Genomic DNA, 21,628 nt, shown 5'->3' with positions numbered 1-21,628 from the left:
TGGTGCAAGTTTTTATGGTGCAACCGATGGTGGTGTATAATTATGCACTAATCGGTATTACAGCGTGCACCATCGCTAAAATTAGGCATCAGTCCTCACAAATATGGCTGCATAAATGTACACAAGGAAACAATGACCTATTCTTCTGTACCATAATTCCATGGATTGGTTTACATCAGAAACCGCTATTGCACAACTCATCTCCAAGCCTCCGCATAACCCCACTGACCTAGATGTCATTTCCTGGTATCCATACCTTGGCTTTGTTCCCGACTACTAATTGCCTAATCCCTGTGATTATTCTGAATTCTCCTAGTGTACCAACTCTGGCTTAGCTCTTGGTTTATAAAACACCTCAAGTGTACCAGACTCTGACTTCCTAACCATTCTTAGTAATTGTTACCATATACAGGGTAAGTAGGTATATAGCATTGTTTATTGGACTGAAGGACAACACATTTAATATTGTCTATCTTCTTTAGTCTTGTAGGTGCTCAAAATGTCCTCCATCAACTTTGCAACATTCCTGCAACCTGTCCTCTACACTGCGACACACAGTAACACACAAATCTTGGTTAGCACCAATGTCAACAAAGGCTTGAGATGAACTCCCATTTCATCCACTCTGAGAGGCTTCCGCTGAAATAGCTTGTCCTTAACTAAGCCCCCCCCAAAAAAAAGCCCATTGGTGAATAAAAAAGATCCCTCAGATCGCTGTCATCATTTCAATTCTGCCACAAAAAAAGAAAGATTAATGAAAGATTATTACTGTGCCAGTGGCGACTCCAGAGGTGGGGCTGCAGCCCGGTCCAAAACTCAAGGGAGTCACACCAACTGTCATCCCAAATGCTGCCAAACATCACGTGCAGTTTTGGGCCACACTGTATTTATCACACCAGTAACCAGTGCAGGTGGTACGAATACTAGCACTAAATCCATTATTACAGTACTTGTAGGTCTGTGACACAGGGTTGGCTATCGCCTATCAATGGTTAACAACTACTGTTGGTTTTTCACCAATGGTCGATGGATTTACCATAGATAACTGGGCCCAGATGATTCCCAATTTATTTTTTTTCTTCTTTGCACATGTAAGGCCATGGACTCTTGCCCACTGCATACACCATCGCATACCATCATTACTGTCCTATCAGTGAGAGGACATCGGTCATCAGTGGGAGTGTTTTGATGGACAATCCTGAAGTGTGGTACTTTGAACTAATCACAATGATGGGATGTGTTCACACACTGATTGGTGGATGGCTAGAACTGTCCACCAACCAGAATGCATGAAGCTGAAAGGAGAAACAGCAAGAGACAGAAGGCAAGGTAATATTATTGGGTTGCACTATAGATCTGGGGTCTGATTTTTAACAGCATGAAGGGGCATGATTTTCATTGAGAAGGGGTGGTGTGGGGACATTTGCAGATTTGGAGTATGGTTTTTAATGAAGGCTTTCAGATCTGTCCATGATTTTCAGTGAGGAGGGGGGGGTAGCATATTTGGAGTTTGATTTGTAATGAGGGATGGAGAAGGCAGATCTGTGGTATTTATTTTTAATGAGGGAGAGGGGGATGCAAATGGGGAGTATGACTTAATGTGAGGGAGCGCAAATATGAGGTATCATATATGATGAAGGTATAGTGGTCAAATATAGTGTATGATTTTTAATGAGTGAAGACTCTCAGATCTGCGGTATAAATTGGTGGGGTGGGGGCAAATATGTGGTATGATTTTTAATGAGGGAGTGGGGGTACCATCTGGGGTCTAATTTTTATTGAGGAGTGTGTGAGGAGGTTTAGATCTGCAGTATGATTTTTAAAAATGTATGGGGGGATTATATCTAGTGTATTATTTGGAATGTGGCAGGGAGAATCAGATCTGGGGGTGTGGTGTGATTTTAATACACTTGTAATAAAAACTAAAAACTATTTGGAATGATGATTTTATATATTTTAACAATATAAGGTAGACACTATTTTGCTCTCATATTGTTGGTGTCTTAGTAGATTGTAGTAGTACAGGTTGAGTCTCCCATATCCAAAATGCTTGGGAAAAGGGGTATTTTGGATAACAGAATATTCCGCACTTTGAAATAATTGCATCTCATAATGAAATATCTTGGGAATAGGACCCAAATATACACACATAATGCATTTTATGTTTCATATACACCTTATACACATAGCCTGAAGGTAATTTTATACAATATTTTTAATAATTTGTTCATTAGACAAAGTTTGTGTACATTGAATTATCAAAAATCAAAGGTTTCATTAGTCATGCCAAAAATAATTCCATATTTCGGAATATTTGGATATGGGAGACTCAACCTGTAGATTGTTTAATGTGTAAAAACATATGTGTGTTTATGCCAAGTTCAATTCAATTAGCCCAATAATTTTTCAGGTGCAAAAAAAGCTGGACTTACTTTTGGGCAATTCAATTAGAGACTTTTTTGCGCCTATAAAAGTATATGTTTTTGGATGAAAACACATAGAATCTGTGATAAGTTCACGGACCTATGTGTTTTCAGTGCCCGTTCTGCGAAAACAGGATAATTTTATTTACTTCTTTTTTTTTTTTGGAGCCTGTTGAGGTCCGAAAAAAAAATCCCAGATAAGTGCTGCAGGCGCACGCGTTTCATAACTAATTGCATAACCCTGGGGGTGGGGACAATTAGCCCGTGGTAAATTACCACAGCTAATTGAATTCCCCAATAAATATAGTGTGGGACTTTACCAACTATATTCTTGTGTCATGCTAATTTTTTCATTGCAGTTTGCTTGTAGAAAAGCCAGGGCCACTTGCTTGTGTTTAAAATTGATCAGACTTTCACAATAGGTAAAATTCACAGTCTTGCTGTGCAAGAAGTTAGAAAGAAAATTAACTCACACTGTAATCATTAACCAGTATTCCTTTTCCCAGAAATGGGGCTGGTTCCTTATGGTTTATTGCGGTCAATTTATGGACACACAATAAGGAAATAATAGCTGTTAAACTCCATGAGCTGTTGGGCAAATGAATGTGTTATTGCAGAAAATATTTAGTCATAAAACTTGGTGACAAACAGATGGGAACAGTAGAAAGGAGGAAGAGATCAAACATATTTCAGTACATAGAAATAGACAGATACAAGACAGTTAAGGAGTCATCAAATATGATGGCCACCGATGCAATGTTACCAGACAGATTGGCAGGAGTAGCCAGAGAACAAACATGATGGACAATAATTTAGTGCTGGCTTGTATATACAGAACGAAGGTTCAGGAGGTGGATTTACCAAGGAGTGGGTTATCGAAATAGAAGTAAATGCTAAACCTGCCTCTTAGTAAATCTACACCTAGGAGTAAACAGACAAATACATTTGGTAGACAGAGCAGAATGTCAGTTGTCAAAGCTGACCAGGGGAGATTAGGTTTGCTTATGGTGGGTACACACCTGACAGATATATCTGCAGATGATGGTCGTTCGTACACACTGAACGGCCATCATCTGCGGGTCCCGGCGACCAGGGGGTGTGTCCCGTCCCCTCCTTGCGGGTGCCGCTCTGTGTGTACGGGCGGTCTGCAGTCCGCTCGTACACACCTGCCAATGGACCGATATGTCTGCAGACATATCTGTCCATCGGCTGTGCAGCACAGCCAGTGCGATATGTCGGTGAATGCCGACATTCACAGACATTTTGCGGGTACACACTGTCCGAAGGGCAGCAGATACATTGGCCGCTCAATTGATCGGCCAATGTATCTGTCAGTGTGTACCCAGCTTTAGACATACCCAGGTTTTTTTAACTATTACAAAACAAATCAGACCAGCTTTGGTTACAAGATAAGAGTTGTTTAAACAGAGCCAGGTTTTGCAACCAGGCACAAATGAGTTTGGGAAGTAGATCATCAGGTTTATTCAGACAGACATGAATTTAACAACCAGTATAGAAGGTTTGCTCATACAGAGCTGGGCTTGCTATCCAGGGCAGGAAATCAGGTTTGCTCACAAAAGTCTGGATTTGGCAACCAGGACAGTAGACCAGTTTGCTCAGACAGCTGGGCTTTGCCAACAGAACATCAGTTATTCAATGCTGGGTTTGGTAGATAAGGCAGATCATGAATTGACATGTAAGGGGTACTTAAATTACAGAATCACATATGTTAACAAAACTGATAGATTAGTAGAAAATATGAGTAATGCTTGCAAGAAATATGTTGGTCTAACTTAAAGACACAACACAAATATATTTTGTTATTAGCAGGGGTAGCAGTGTTAGGGAAAGCCTACAGTTTACATGCCTCACTAATACCCCTTTTACACCAAAATCCCGGGTCCGTCCCTGGAATTTGAACACTGGTCAGTCCCATGTCGAACTCGGCTACAGACCCCGTTTACACTGCAACTCGACCCGGGTTATTCCCGGGTTTGCCCCATTTACACTGAACCCGGGTAATCCCTGCTTTTCCCTATAGATGTCATTAAAAATGGTCTTTTGTGGTACACTAAATAATAAGTAATAAGTACTATTGTGGTACACTACTGCATCTTTAACTGTGCCGGTCATCTGGCGTTTAATTTCTTCCTCCGCCCTGATGAGCAGTAGCTCTCGGATATCGGCATCGGTCCAGTTCATGGCAGCACACATGCTGCTGTAGGAACAGGCTGTGGGTCAGGCTGCTGTTATGGCTGTGTATCAGCCTGCGTTTGTAGCTGCTGGTCAGGTGGTGGTGCAAGCTATGTGCAGGAGGTTAGGCAGGCAAGTGATGGCTGCGTGTGCGTCTCTCTGCAGGGCCCTCACAAATGACATCATCTGCCAGCGCTCCAATCAACAAATGGCGGAATGTAGCCGGGTCAAATAATCTGGGTAGCACCCCGTTCACACTGCCGCATGACCGGGGAACAACCCGTTTTCAACCCTGCTCTCAACCCGAGTAAGATTGGCGGGTAAATCGTCCCGGGTTATTTTTCTGGGAGCCGTTCACACAGGGCCTCAACCCGGATCGACCTGGCAATAACCTGGGTTATTCGGTTGGTGTAAAAGGGGTATAATACACATTTTCCACCAAAAACCCGGGTCTGACCTGAAATTTCAGACATGGTTCCAACCCAGGTCAGACCCCGTAGATCCCGGTTATTCCTGGGTCAGCCCCGTTCACACTGAACCCGGGTCTGCCCTGCTAAACTTGAGAGGTCATAAAAAGTGGGAGGCGACTGCTCCACAGCCACCAATCAGCTCATTTTTAGCATGATACGGGTCGGATAACCCGAGGCACGCCATTTACACTGCACCAATACCCAGCTCCATCCCTTGTCCAACCCTGGTAGCTACCCGGGTTGGATTCCCAGGTCACTTGACCCGGGTTATTTTTCAGGGACCCTTTTCCACTGAGCTGCTACTCCAGCAATAACCTGGGCAGTGGAAAAGGAGTCTAAATACATGTCAGCATCATTCCTATCATACAACAGAAAATACATTCTACACAATAACATGTATAAAACTGCGATCTCAGCGTAACACATTTCTGAATTACGTTTGCCATGATCACTGTTGCTAGAAAATGGACAGTAGCAACAAAGACACGCCAGACTGGCGATGAGTGTGTCAATTACTGATTTCTAACTACTGTTTGATGGCCAATTTATATTTTTTAGTGCCGATTCATGGGATACTATAGTTGATCCACCAAGCCTGTGTACATTACATGAGACATTTTTATACTATATATATATATATATATATATATATATATATATTCTTAGTATTCTAACTTTTACTACAAAATACAAATACATCTCTGTGCTGCTATTGGCCGTAAACTGGCAGTCTTTTATCATCATGTTTAGTTTCCACTTTCGATTCTGATCGGTTTCCGCAGCTACAGGGAAAGGATCCATGGTTCACATCAAATGGCCTTGCCTGCAGTTAATTAAACACCCGCATCCTACTATCCTATTATACCACTTTTCCACCAACATCCTGGGTCCAGCCCGGGACACTGAACACGGGTTTCAAGCCGTGTCACAGTAGCTTGAACTCCATTTCCACCACAGGCTGGACCTGGGGCTGACCTTTACTGGCGCTTGGAGATTACATTACATCATACCAGGAAATGCAGCTCTCCCTATGCTGTGAGAGGGACCCGTGTCAAATGACCCGGGATACCAGTTTACACTGAGCCTTACATGGGTTTTACCCGCATAAAACCCTGCTTGAGACCCGCTAAGAAATGCCCGGTCTGACAACTCTGGATTTTTTCCTAGGAAACTTTTCCACTGAGCCGTGACCCGGGTTGACACAGCAATAACTCAGGGTTTTGATGTGGTGGACAAGGGGATATTAGATGCTAGAAAACATTTTGCGGCTCATAAAGAGCTGGATGTAACTGCTTTTTGAAGCTTTTCTTCACCACAAAACGCATTTTCACAATGTGCATGCCGACCATGCACTTAGCACTTGTGACTCCTTGCACGAAGAGCATTGACACTGATTAGGGCGGGAGAGGGTGTGTAGATACAATCGAAGTATAGTAAGGGCGTACTCACGCGGACAATGACAAGTGGTCGCATCTGATTGACTGAATGCAGCTAAATCCCTCCCAATTATGTGAATATTCTTATAATTAGTGAAGTAAGTAATAATAAAACAGGTTTCCTAGTTGCCCTGTGAGGGGTAAGGCTACGGATTTATTACTGTGCACTTAAAATTTAATTTTGTATTTGGGTCTTGTAAAATGCAAATCGAACATGATCCAAATTACTTTATTATCAATGAATGACACTGTCTGGCCAAGTAGTGTACTGCGTACAGGGCCGGCTCCAGGGGGAGCCGCGCCCTGTGCAGGACGGGACTAAGGCGACTGAAAATGGGTGTGTGGCATAATTACCACAGACCACACACCCTAAATGATATTATTTGGGAGCGCGCCCGTTTGGCTCGCCTCCCATTAACGTCAGGTTGGGGGCGAGCCCAGCACTACGTCGGTAGCTTGGCTGTCCAATCGTCTTCCTTCACTGAATGGATGCCACGTGCCATTTCTCTTCTGTGGGGAAGGCACCGCTGCGGCGGTGGAGGTGCCCAACCTCCCACCCGCCCGCGGGACACTTCTCCCCACGAGTGGAAAAGCGGGGCAGTACCCGAAAAACGGGACTATCCCGCTGAAATCGGGAATGGTTAGGAGGGCGGCATGCCTGTTCGAACATGTCTCGAGCCGACCCTGACTGCTCATTTTGTCAGCAGGAGTAAGCATTGCATTTTCTGTTTACGATTAGATGCTTGGGATGAACTCTGAATTGGTGTTTTATGTCTCTAAAATACTCAAGTGACTTGGATATATGTAAAATTCACTGTAAAGTGTATCCTTTTAGTTAGAGAGTAGATACTCCACGTAAAATACACATTATATTTGGAGGTTCACAATTAAAATATGGGGATGACCAGGAATAATTTATCCCCTGCAGAAAAATAAGTAAAAACCAGTATTAGAAGTCACTTCTCAGTTCAGTGACATGCATAGAAGCTCTTATGCTGGGTACATATTAGACGATATCTCGTCCGAGCCGGCAGGATCGGATGAGATATCGGGCACATGGTCTAGTGCAGTGTTGGCTAACCTTGACACTCCAGCTGTTATGGAACTACATAACCCAGCATGCACTGCTAGTTTTGCTATTAGGGCATGCTAAAACTGTGGCAGGGCATGCTGGGATATATAGTTCCACAACAGCTGGAGTGTCAAGGTTAGCCAACACTGGTCTAGTGTGTACCCTCAACGTCACAGACTATGCGCACTCCCGCGCGCCGTCAGCAACATCGCCCGCTGGATCTACATGCAGGTCCGACGGGCGACATAGTTAGTGAGGGCCATGCTGCCGAATGCAGCATGGCTCCCCCTTTGTTGCCAGCACCGTCAAGTGTGTATCCCGTCAGCAAGTGTGTATCCTGACATCGTCTGGTGTGTACCGGGCATTAGTGTTATATTTTACAGCAGGGTATGATCAGACAGTGCTGATTGGACCCATGACCAATATCTCTGTGTGAACATTTAAGAAACAATAATGGAGACGACAGACAGTTGAACTGTTTTATATACAAAACACCTATAAAACATCCTTAAAAATCTTATTAAATAATGGGATTAACAGATTTTAAAAAGAGCTGCAGTAAACTACTGGGTTTCAGTCTTTGCAACCAGATTACAATTCTTGAAATCCAGAAAAGCTCCACTAACTATTATCAGGATGACTAGAAGCCTCCAAGAATATAGGCTTAATACAAAATTCCTATAAAATTCAAGGTGCAAGACCTCAGGTGCCACCTACAGTACAAGGGTATCTACAACAGGGTTAAGACAGTGGCTACAAAAGGGTTCTTGAACCACAACTTCCAGCATACTTTGTATTCCCACAATGGTCTACGTAGGAGGTAGTGCTTGTAGTTGTAGTTCAACAGTAGCCACAGTAAGTTGCCTAACTCTGATCTAAAACATTATGCAGCTGCTATTTCAACTCAAGGGTTGCATGAAAACCACTTGTCGAGATCTATGAAAGAATGGGTGTAAAACAGTCCAGACATATAAGTGCACATATCCATCCTGTGCTCATAGTGTTCATTCTAGCACCCTGAACCTGTCAGAAACCGTGCAGTTTCTCTTTCCAGCCTGGGGTGTCACTCTCTGCTGTGGTGCTACCACACTCTGGTCTGTATTTGAGCAGTTTGTTTTATCAGTTGAGTGCGCTAGAAGCACCAGATCAGAGAGAGAAACCCTAGGCAGGAAGGAAGAACTGCACGGGCTGTGACAGGTGCAGGGTGCTAGAATGAACACTATGCTCAGAACCAGAGAACACGTGAAAAGTCATCACAGAGCGCCCTGTGACACTCTCAAAGGCCTTTTTGTTTAATCTAAAATATCAAAACTGAGGCCTTGTGATCATCAATATTACAATGGTAACAGATTGGTTTCTTGCAATAGGGTACTCTGGTGCCATGTTAAGCTCCCCTCCTCCCTACGTGCGTCTCCTCTTGCTTGCATTAGGACTAGACGGATTGCTGTTAGCATTGACAACTTTCTCAGTGAGGCGGCTCCGCTTCCTCTTGTCACCAGATTCCTTAGAGCCAGATTCTGACAGTGTTCTCTCCTTCTCCTTGCCGGTTGGTTTGTCCAGACTCTTTACTGAGATCACAGATGAGTTTATAAAAGCTGTAAAAGAGAGAGGGGAATAAATAAAGTAAATGTGGCAGTAGACATACAAAATAACATCCTGCCCAGTACGGTGAAGTGGGGATATGCTGCAGTACTGTGCAGTGGTGGTTAGTACATGAGAAGCTGGATGGAACCATGTAAGGTTTATAAATTACCTTATACTGTCCGGCATTCTTAAAAATGTTCTCTGCTAAATTGTAACTGCGCATAGTGAGGCTAATGGGAAACACATAGCCCTTACTTAGTTGCCAAGTGTGTCAGACTAACCCATGAATGCATGACAAGCAATATAACAAGGGGGTTCTCTACATCCCAGGTAATTAATAAGGTGTTACTAGGAATAGATTAGACTAAAGTACCCGTATATTTACCAGAGGAAAGAAAAGCCGCCTTACCTTCATCAGACACAGGGTGTGGGTCCACCTCTTCCTTGATCTCTTCCTTAATCTCCTCCTCTGTGGTTACTTTACCTAAAACAATAAAATTGGTGATTTCAATGTGTTTCTGTCCATGGGTAGCAGTTTTGGAACCCTGTACTCTAAAACTTGAAATTTGTCAAACTTCTTGAGTTTCTCTGGTTTACTTAACAAAAGATACCTGTAAATACTATGCTACTAGATAAAACAAAGGACTGGGGATAAACGAAGAGGTGAAAAAACAATGTGTCTGCAATTCTGGATCACAAAATGGAGATCAAGTAATTAGTAACTCACTTGTAAACCACACGGGAGAAGGAATGCAGAGTGCAGATTATCTCATTCTGAGTAATGAACGTTTAGGAGAACTACTCCTGATTGTCATTTGCTGGCAAAAGCACCTGCAGAACTAGATGTATTTGCATGTACAAATATAGGGCTTGATTCAGATACGCACGTTAATGCAATCTCTCACGAATCGCAAAAATATGCCAATTACTCAATTGCCGTACAGTGCATAGAGACGCCCACTGAAAGTATCTCACATCCGCCGCTCATACACAAAACTGGAAACATTTAACGCAGATAATGTGGCCATCAGTCTTCTGAGCAAGTCTAACATGCCGCAGATACAGCAGAGGGCTCTCCTGCTGCCCTGAAAACGGTAGTTAACTAGTACGACACGCCAACGTTTTTCTAACCACTTCCCATTATCTCCTCCAAACGCTGATGCAAATTGAGAGTGAATCCTCTTTGTGAGCTTAATCGCACTTCAATCGCTGCACATGCACAGTGCGGCTTACATGCATTTGCGCTGACAATCGCTCAATCTGCGAATATTCCCGCATTGTGGCCATCTCTGAATTAGGCCCATAGATTGTAAGCAGCTACAAAATATAGAATATATGATCTTTCATATACAAATGGTAAACACTCACCTTCCTTCACCTCCTGGATGATCTCCTCAGGGAGGATAAAATTCTTCTCAGAGTTTGGGAAAGGGAGAATCTCCGACTCATGCTTACAAAGAAAAGGAAAATATTACTCTGTCAGCTTTTCCTGTAATGCAGATAAATAGACATGTCAAAGCCCTAGACAAACTGAAAGCTGCATGATATGTGAAAGACAAGCAATGAAATGCTGTGTACTGTATGTGCAGGACAGCACTCTACCAGGTACTAATGGACAGCACTTGTAAGGAAAAATACCATTATACACAAATGCCACTCATTCCCTAAGTGAGAAGTATGTATCACAACCTCTGCAGAGTTACACAGGACATATTTCTGCACATTTGCAGACTGAGGAAATAACACTGTGAATGTGGCATGGGCATCCTGTCGGTTAGCACTAACATCTCCTTTGTCAGAAATCCCAGCTCCTGCACATTTCTTGTTGCCAGCTAAGAGCCTTTATATTCTTACCGACTCATCTTTGCAGATCTCATCTAGCTCAGAAATACTCTTAAGGTCTTCATCACGTATTGCGTGTTTGAGATCTCCCCAGAGATTGTCAATTCATTTTTAAGTCTGGGACATGAGACTTTAATCTTCCTCTCCTGTTAGTGCTGCATGATTTAGCGATAGGTTTTGGATAGTCTTGCTGAAACTACCTCTGTTCTGGAACATCAGGTCTTAGCAATCTTTAAATTTACAGTACATGAACCTGTTCTTCCCCTTACCAGTTGCCATGGAGTCCTCCTCCTCATACACTTTACCAAGTGCATATCTCCTGGTTGTAGTCAAAAAGTTTAATATTTATTTCATCATTTCACAACAAGTATTGCTTTGTATACTTCAGATGGTGAATTCTATGATGAAGTGTAGAAATGGATTGTGTCCGTGCAGATAATATGTGTATGTGATATCAGCCAAACCTCCCTGCAGGTCCTTTGTAGTGATACGTGTATTCTGCTTTGCACACCTGATAAAGATGCTGACATTTTGGAGAAGTAAAATGAAGTGTGTACTGTATCACAGCATGTGATGTAGGCCACAGTTACCTGCCCAACTGTACCAGTGGGTAAAATAGAGGATGTTAGCTATACATCAATATATTTGACCATCAGAAAAGTAGGATGTTTGCTTATTTAGCTATCAAAACAAATGAATGCCCCAATATTGAAAAAGAACATCACTCAAGCAAGTTACTGTTGATCCTTATAAAACTTGCACTCACTATGATAAAATGTCATAGTGAGTGTCAAGACAGGCTGAGTGATCCAGGAGGATATGCAAGGGGTGTATCTCCTGGCCTCACGGATCATTTTGGATGTGGACATCTGTGCAGAGGAAGTAGTGTGCATGATCTTCCTTCCCAGGAGGAAATCCCTGCACACAGGTGCCCTTCCCATTGCAGTCTATAAGGTGGGGAGGTGACAGCTCTTGTCTCAGGTTGCTGAATCCAAAAAATGCTGTTCTTCAAATGGGTTTTCTGCTGAATTTTATGACCAAAGGCCTTATAATTAATCTGGCATAACCAGACAAGGAGATTTTCCTCAGCGAGTTGTACACGCCAACTTTTTTCTTAATACAGAGGTGAAATTCTAGCAGAAATCTTAAGTTTATGATCTGAAAATCAACAGTAATTTATAGCCAATTTTACCAATATAACTACCAATCACAATACATCTGGATGCCAAATAATATTCTTCTTAAAGGCAGCCATAGTGTAATCTGGATGTACTCACCAAAGCTTGCATGTCATACATGGTTCGTAGATGCTCCCAGATAACCTTTGAAGATATCTGACGACCAATGTTCTGACTGAACTTGTCCCGAATGCAGATCATGTGGAAGTGTCTGTTCACTCCTGTAATGAGGCAGGATAATTTATTCATTTATTAACAGTTTCTTATATAGCGCAGCATATTGCATTGCGGTTTACAATTTGAATCAACATTAATAGAACAAGATTGGGTTGTAAAAATATGAGATATGGTAAGAACTTACCCTTGTTATCTCTATTTCTACGAAGTCCATAGGGTTCCACAGGATACCTTGGGGTATAGGTGTGACGTCAGTCGCAGGGCACCAAAGAGTTAAGCTTTCAGCCTCCCAGGATGCACTAGGTCCCCCTCCTATACCCCGCCCCCGGGCCAAGGCACCTCAGTTAGTTACCAAGCCATAGGCCGGAGGAGGAGAAGGAAGAGAGAGAACAAAGATCTGGACACATACAAGAATCACATTCTCACCAGAGGGAGACGGAAAACCGGTGACCAGAGCAAAGCCCATCTGCAGCACAGGTGCGACAGGGCGGGAGTCCTGTGGAACCCTATGGACTTCGTAGAAATAGAGATAACAAGGGTAAGTTCTTACCATATCTCATATTTTCTACTTCAGGGTCCATAGGGTATCCACAGGATACCTTGGGGATGTCCCAAAGCAGTATCCTTTAAGGGTGGGGACGCTCCTGTGCAGAAAGGAGAATCCGCCGCCCGAAGGAAGCATCCTGAGAGGCGAAGGTGTCAAACCTGTAATACCTCACGAAGGTATGGACAGAAGACCACATAGCAGCCTTGCAGATCTGAACTGCCGAGGCACCACGTCGAGCTGCCCACGAAGGACCCACAGACCTAGTGGAATGAGCCTTCAGAGAAGGAGGGACCGGTAGGCCTTCATGAAGATAAGCTTCAGAAATAGCCATACGGATCCAGGCTGCCAAAGTTTGCTTTGAAGCAGGCCAACCCTTTTTACGGAAGCCAAAGAGGACAAACAAAGCGTCCGACTTGTGCGGTCAACATAAGTCCTTAAGGCCCGCACAACATCCAAAGAGGCCTCACCCACGGAAAGACCCGGTGAGTTAAAGGCCGGAACAACTATTTCCTCGTTAATATGAAACTGGGAAACAACTTTGGGAAGAAACTCGGGCCGAGTGCGGAGCACTGCCCTGTTCCCATAAAAAACCAAGAAAGGGGGTCTACAAGAAAAAGCCCCTAACTCAGAAACACGTCTGGCCGAAGCAATGGCCAGAAGGAAAACAGTCTTAGCTGTTAGCCATTTAAGATCCACTGAGCCCAGTGGTTCAAACGGCGGTCCTTGGAGAGCCCTCAGGACCACAGCCAAATCCCAAGGCGCCACAGGTGGAACAAAGGGCGGCTGAATGCGGAGAACACCCTGCATAAAGGTGCGCACATCCGGGATTGTAGCAATCCTATGGTGAAACCAGACAGATAGGGCCGAAACCTGTACCTTCAAAGAAGCAAGGCGAAGCCCATGATCTAGTCCCGCTTGCAGGAAGGCGAGAATCCGAGACAGACGAAACTCCCGCGGTGCATAACCTCTCGGTCGACACCACTGGAAGAACGTATGCCACACGCGATGGTATATCCTCGCGGAAGACGGTTTCCGAGCTCGCAACATGGTACGCACCACAGAGCTGGAAAACCCCCGGGACCTCAGCATGGCCGTCTCAACAGCCACGCCGTCAAAGACAGCCGAGTCAGGTCCGGGTGAAGGCAAGGACCCTGAGACAGAAGGTCCGGTCGTAGCGGCAACCGCAGAGGAATGTCCACGGACAGACCCTGAAGGTCTGAGAACCAGTGCCGTCTGGGCCACGCGGGAGCTATCAACAGGAGCGTCCCTCCTTCCTGTTTGAATTTCCGGATTACCCGTGGAAGAAGGGAGACCGGAGGGAACAGGTATGCGAACCGGAACGTCCACCGGACGGACAGAGCATCCACCAGAGACGCCCCTTCGTCTCTTGTGCGAGACCCGTACACCGGCAACTTGTTGTTGTGCCGGGACGCCATGAGGTCGATTTCTGGAAGACCCCACCTGTCCACCAGTAGTTGAAAAACGTCCGGGTGCAGGGACCATTCCCCCGGATGAACGTCCTGGCGACTTAGAAAGTCCGCCTCCCAATTGAGCACTCCCGGGATGAAGACCGCTGATATGGCCGGAAGATTGCGCTCCGCCCAAACCAGGATCCGAGAGACCTCTACGAGAGCCGCCCGACTGCGAGTTCCTCCTTGCCTGTTTATGTAGGCCACGGTGGTAGCGTTGTCCGACTGGACCTGCACCGGGCGACCCTGGAGAAACCGCTGTGCCTGCTGGAGAGCATTGAAGACCGCACGGAGTTCCAAGATATTTATTGGAAGCTCCGCTTCTGTCGGCGTCCACCTGCCCTGGAACAAGTGTGGACCCGAAACTGCTCCCCAGCCCCGAAGACTGGCGTCCGTTGTCAACAGGACCCAATTTGGAACCCAGAACGGACGTCCCTTGTTGAGGTGGGTCGTCTGTAACCACCACGTAAGGGACAGGCGAACCTCCTGGGTGAGCACAATCGTCTGGGACTTCAGAGACTGAGTCAGCCCGTTCCACTTGGACAGGATCAGGTGCTGCAGAGATCTGGAGTGAAACTGGGCGTATTCCACCATGTCGAACACAGACACCATGGAGCCCAGTAACCTCATCGCCGAGTGTAAGGACACCCGGCGGCTGTGCAGACAACTGCGCACCCTTGACTGTAAAGCAGAGATCTTGTCCTCCGTCACGAAGATCCTTTGCTGTCCCGAGTCCAATAAGGCTCCAAGATGCAGAATCCTCCGAGACGGGATTAGAGTGGACTTCTGCCAGTTGATTAGCCAGCCGTGCCGTTGCAGCAGTGCAATGGTCAGGTCCAAGTGGCGTAACAGGAGCTCTGGAGATCCTGCCACCAATAACAGGTCGTCCAAATACGGCAACATGCGGACTCCCTGCAGCCGCAGAGAAGCCGCCATGACCGCCATCACCTTGGTGAAAACACGTGGTGCTGTTGCCAGGCCAAAAGGTAACGCCCGAAACTGGAAGTGGTCGCTGCTGATTGCGAACCTGAGGAACTGTTGATGGCGCCAAAGAATAGGGACATGCAGGTAAGCGTCCTGTATGTCCAATGACACCAAGTAGTCCCCAGGTTCCAGCGCCAGAATGATGGACCGTAGGGTCTCCATCCGAAACTTCGGGACCCGCAAAGACTTGTTGAGTGCTTTGAGGTTGAGAATCGGACGATATGACCCATTGGGTTTCTGTACCAAAAATAGATTTGAATAGAAACCCTGGCCCCTTTGGGAGAATGGAACCGCCACTATAACTCCAGCCTGGAGCATAGTGTGCAATACCTTCCGCAGCTCCGTAGCCTTGTTCCGGTCTGATGGGAGACCCGTGGTGAAGAAGCGAGCCGGGGGTCTGTGCCGGAAGGAGAGGGCGTATTCGTGAGAAACCACCTCCAGAACCCAAGTGTCTGTCGTAGTGGTCGACCAACACTGGGCGAACTGTAGCAGGCGGCCTCCCACCCTGGGATCCCCCAAAGGGAGGCCCGGACCGTCAGGCCGCAGGCTTGTCATCTGGCTTGGGGGCCGGACGTCTGGTACTCCATGCCTGCTTCCGGGGCTTGACCGATTTCTTAGGGCCAGCCTGTCGAGGAAACGACTGTGGTTTGGGCCTGCCCTGGGCCCTAGATGACCGAAAGGACGATGGTCCCGAACCAGAAGGAGCAGCGGCCGACGGGAGACAGGCAGATTTGGCTGCCGCCAGCGTGGCCACAATCTTATCCAGATCCGGACCGAAGAGAACTTCTCCGGTAAACGGCAACGCTTCCAGACCTTTCTTGGAATCTGCGTCCGCCTTCCAGGATCGCAGCCACGGTGCGACGAGCAGCTACCGCTGCTGAAGAAATTCTAGACACCAGAGTACTAATGTCTAGAGCCGCCTCGTTGATGTAGGTGGCCGAATCACGGAGATTGCCAATCAACTCCGCCTGATCGGCCGGACAGTCGGATTCAAAAGAAGCCTCTAATGAATCCGCCCAGCGCTCCATCGCTCTGGCAACCCAGCAAATGGCCATAGCCGGCCGTGCTGCCCCCCCTGCAAGGGAATAAGCGGACTTCAGGCAGATTTCTACCTTGCGGTCCGTAGCATCCTTAAGGGAGGACATGGATGGCATCGGCAATGTGGCACTACGGACAAGACGGGTCACGTGAGAATCCACCTGTGGAGGGGATTCCCACTTCGCAAAATAATTATCCGCGAACGGATAAGCCACCGCCAGGCGTCTCTGCGGCTGGTATCTTTTGCCAGGTTGTTTCCACGCCTCCTCTAAATGGTCCACCAACTGACCCGAAAGAGGAAAGACTGTGGCATCGCCCTTCACATCTTTGAAAAAGGCATACTTAGATTTAGCCACTGGGGGAACTTCGTCCTCAATCACCAAGGCTGTGCGGACCGCCCGAATAAGTCCAGGAATATATACTTTGGACTTAGCATCAGCGTCCTTAGTATGGAGAGGTTCCTGATCGTAAGGATCTAGAATCTCCCCATCATCAGACGTCCCTTCGTCATCCTCATAAGGAGCGGACAGAGACGCCACCGGCCTTTTATGAGACCGCATCACAGACTCCCCTTGCAACACATCCGACAAGTGCTGTACAGAACTCGTCAGGGAGTTAACCCACGCTGGCTCCTGAGAACCCGGGAGCGGGGAAATAGGGAGACTGTGTGGTACCACCAATTGTCGTGGGAACCCCTGCATGGGTGACGACACCACAGACTGCTGGGACAAACCCATCGGAGTAAACGCGGGCTGCGGAGCTAACTGGCCCACTAAAGCTGTTAACGCCTGAGCGAAACAAGCCCAGGGCGGCTCCTGTACCGGTGCTGTAATCGTAATAGGCCGCGCCATGGACAAACACTGCCGGCAAAGGCCCTCCGCGCTACCCTCCCCCTCCGCTAACGGTACTTTGCACGTGGTACACTGTAGCCGGAGGGGAAAATCACTTTCAGACATGATGGCACCACGTATGTGACCTCTCTCACCAATTAAGTATTAAATAGGCGAGAGACCACCCTGCAGCACCGCACCGCAAGGGCTTTAGCAGAAAGAACAGGGACAGTAATAAAGCTGACAGTTTAGATGAAGAAAAGATTACAGGCAGCAGCGCTAGCACAGTCACATACAATGCAGAGAAATAACAATTCCTGCACTAACAGCGCTGATCACTCAACTACACAGACACAGGGCCTGGTAGGACACAGCGCTGCATACACAGACCTGACCACAGCGGAGGAGAGGTATGCGGGGGGACCCAGACCACGATGCTTCCGTCCAGCACTTCCAGCAGCGTTCACCATGCGTTCTGGAGAAGATGGCCGCCGAGGAGCAGAGAGGAGGCTGGCCTGGGGGAGGAGCGCTGCCACAGGACCAGTCGGCAGCATGCAGAGAGGGCTGTGTGCAGCGGGGGAGGCGCCGGCTGTGAGACAGGGAAGGCGCGCTCCCCTGGCATGCATTTAACCCCTGGGACGCCGCAGCGCTACCGCTCTGCTGCGGTCCGCTGTCCCAGGGGGTAGTGGAAGCGCAGGTTGGTCGCCTGGCTCCACGCTGCAGCCAGTCCCCAGGGAGCCCCCTGCCTGGGGACTTAGGACCATGTGATCAGCGGGGACCCACCGCGGGACCCCGCTGCTTACCTCTGTCCCCCTTGAATCCGGCCATGGTCCGGAGCATCTGGGGTCACCGCTAGCTGTGACCCCAGACGCCCACCAGCATCCCCGGATCAGTACCGGCGTTCTGGTACCGGCGGGGTGTAGGGAAGACAGCATGGACGTCAGGACTGACTGTCCATGCTGTACATCCAGTTGTGCAGCCACAGCTGCATGAAGAATAAGCTTCAGGGGCTCTTCTAGCCCCCACTCCAACAGGTGCACCCGACTCCGGCCGGGCACCAAACTAAACTGAGGTGCCTTGGCCCGGGGGCGGGGTATAGGAGGGGGACCTAGTGCATCCTGGGAGGCTGAAAGCTTAACTCTTTGGTGCCCTGCGACTGACGTCACACCTATACCCCAAGGTATCCTGTGGATACCCTATGGACCCTGAAGTAGAAAGACAGATATAAAGGTAAGAGGGCCCTGCTCACAAGCTTACAATCTATAGGATATGCAGGGTACAGCAATAAAGGCACAATTAGAGAACATAATGAAGTCACAGCCAGTTCACATTTTCATCTATTTTGTTTATCCAAAAAACTAAATATACGAGATTTTCACTCACTAGAGGACATATAGGAACATATCCTAACCAGGGTTAAAACAGTACTGTCTTCAGGACACACAATATTTGCAAACATTTACACCTCCTTACCATTGTAAATGTCCAAGGAAGGGAATGTGGCAACAAATAGACACATTACACAACACATGTAAAGAATACCAATAATGAAATAGCTGCTGGCACCAAACACTATACCTGCACTCACTCACCAGACAGGTCCAGATGCTGCATATAGCAACAAAATGAACGAAAATATAAACAGTGGCACATGTAGTGCATACAGGTATAGATTGTAGTGCATATAAAAGCTTAAGATAATGATTTCTTACTCACAGTGACTGGGGCTAATCCATGGCTGAGTTTCATAGAAGAATCTTGTATTTAGTTGCACTGTGCATGCTCTGGAGCGGAGCGTACACTAAATGAGGGTGACGCTGAGTCATACACAACTCAGTCGCATCTCGGAAGGGTGCAATCTTGTGGTATGGGGGAGTTCCCATGTGGGCTAAATTTAGCAAGGGTGGAATTGCAGTCTATGCAGAGTTCCGCATACGGGCAAATACGCCCGTTTTCAGCACCAGTTAGGACAGGGGAATATGTGCACCTTAAATGATGACTTATCACACCATTAGGGGCAGTGCAGCTGCAATGTGTCAGGACTTCAGCTTGGGGAAGAATGCTTATCCTGAGATTAGCCCAAACTATCTCATAGATATGATCACAAGTTGTAGAGACAATTTCCTGCTGACCAGGACTTTATTTTCCAGCAGTGTTTTAGGTACTACACCTCCACCTCCCCATGTGGCATAATCCTAATAGAATTAGAATGACACTACAATTCGATTTATTTACATAGTGCCAAGATTCTGCAGTACTCTTAAGATGAGCATCCACTGTACAATTATCTGTCAGATAGCTGTCCGATCTGGCTGGTTGGAATGAAAACCTGGTAATGTATGGGAGCAAATAACAGTTGATCATATGGTTTTAAACACTGAAAAAAGGACCAAGAAAAAATATTGTTCATATTGGTTACATTTGTGTGTTTTTACCAATTTGTCTGAACAACCATTTTTGGCTATTTTCCAGTGTTTGTGAGCAAATGGACGATTTGTCATTTGCTCCCATACATTACCAGGTTTTCATTCCAACCAACCAGATTGGACAGATATCTGACAGAAAATTGCATAGTGGATGCCCAGCTTAAGGAGCTGATTCAGACCCGCTCGCTATGATGCGAATGCTCATAGCTGGTCGATAGTCGCTTTCTGCGCACACATTGCAATGCGCGTGTGCGAACCAGTGCGAGAGATCGGGAAGCGGTCGCTCGTTGCGCATAGACTGCCCAGCAGAGTGAGTGACAGGAGAGGCCGTTTGTGAGTGGTGACAGGGGCAGGCCACTAAAAACGGGGGAGTGGAGGTGCGAACGCAGGCGTGCCTGAGCGTCTCAACGCCGTTTCAGAGGCATGCATAATTTAAAGGCAGCGTCATAGTACACGTCACCTTGTTGTATTTCACAATGAAGTGCTCGCAGTGGTTGCGGCAGGGTATAGTCAACCTCAAGTGCTGCGTTCGCTTCCCGATGGTACCCGATGTACCGATGCTTGCATACACTTCCTGGAGATGACGTGCGCTAGTGTGTGTCTTAAGACAGGCTGGTGGGCGTCTACTTACACAAAGCGATTGCACACCAAGACTTAAAATACGGGGCATTCCAATGTGCGACATAGGTGCGCACTAAATCGCGGCCATCGACAAACTAAATCAACTCCTTAATCTTACCCGATACAGAATGACAACTGGCACTGAATACAGATTAACTCTAGTGACATTGTGCTTGGGAAGTCTTAAAAACAAAACAAAAAAAAACAGCAAAGTTTTCATTTGTAGTGTAAATCATAGACAGTTTCATATTAAGAATCCCCGTCAGTGGCTGGTGGCCCCATAATAAATTAATGATAACAGTAGAAAGCGGACAGTGAATGACAGTTTATGAATATGAATGATAGCACATCACTGCTATCAGTACAAGGCAGTGCTCACAGCTGCCACTAAGGTCCCTATTGTACTGTGCCGCATAATGCTGCTACCACACAGGGGGGTGCTGCTAGAATAATCACACAGCTGCTCTATCTGTAGACTAAAATGAATTACTATTGCCGACATTTTGTATTAATGACTGGGCAAATATCACCGGCCATATGACCTGCTTCCCAAATAAAGTCACCATTATAGATTTACAGCATGTGTCTTGATCGCCGGCTGCCTACACTGCGTGTTACGCTCCCATCTCCTACTTCCCGCATACCCGGCGTACGCGAATCCGGGGATTGGATGAGGCCTCCACTCACCAACGGGCTTATGCCCGAGCATGGCGTGGAACAGGCACACTTCCACCTCTGGGCTCCACAGCACCGGCTCCTCCACTGGGAATCCGGGGACCGGCTCCGGTCTCTCCACTGCCACTTCCCCGGTCTCCGTCTCACCCATCGCAGCCCGGCCGCAACTGCCGTGAAACACCGGGGAGCAGCACCCTCCGCTGGAAACCAATAGGTACTGCTCCCGACACAGCGACACCACGTGGCCGCTTCGAGATACTACACGCAGTGCGTGTAACAGGATAGAGAATGGAAAGAATGTCGTCGTTGTATGGAGCACAGCGACATGTCTATGTCGAGAAAACATTGGTGGCGCTGGTCCAATGGCTGAGGTCTGCACATGCCCAGCACACACCCATTGATGGCTAAACCATCCATGACTTCTAATGAAGGTTTAAATTTAATTGACCATCAGTGGCAGGACTGTAAGGAGGGTGGTACAGTCTCCTTCTATGCACCTTACTCTCCCCATTGTGTGGGGAGAGACATCATGACCGGGATACATGACACATGACATTCGGGATGAGATGCATCCCGCCACTCTTCGCATACATGCCGGCATTAATTACGCTGGTATGCATGAAGGAGACCGTAAGGAATAGGTAAACAGCTGGCGCTGGACTG

At 46.9% G+C, this 21,628-nt stretch overlaps 1 protein-coding gene across 1 annotated transcript; it reads right to left on the bottom strand.

The window, feature by feature from the left end:
* Positions 1 to 8,059: 8,059 nt before the first annotated feature.
* MRGBP (MRG domain binding protein) lies at positions 8,060 to 21,139 on the bottom strand. Its single transcript, XM_088482941.1, has 5 exons — positions 20,978 to 21,139; positions 12,298 to 12,419; positions 10,547 to 10,628; positions 9,588 to 9,662; positions 8,060 to 9,189 (listed from the first exon to the last, which is right to left on the bottom strand). Exons 1-5 carry the CDS (start codon positions 21,114 to 21,116, stop codon positions 8,996 to 8,998), a joined length of 612 nt encoding a protein of 203 aa, XP_088339067.1. The 5' UTR covers positions 21,117 to 21,139; the 3' UTR covers positions 8,060 to 8,995.
* Positions 21,140 to 21,628: the final 489 nt, after the last annotated feature.

This window comes from Taudactylus pleione, unplaced genomic scaffold (genome assembly GCF_031769625.1).
Source record: "Taudactylus pleione unplaced genomic scaffold, aTauple2 ptg000018l, whole genome shotgun sequence".
NCBI classification, from domain to species: domain Eukaryota; kingdom Metazoa; phylum Chordata; class Amphibia; order Anura; family Myobatrachidae; genus Taudactylus; species Taudactylus pleione.
This window is presented reverse-complemented; position numbering and strand designations above follow the sequence as displayed.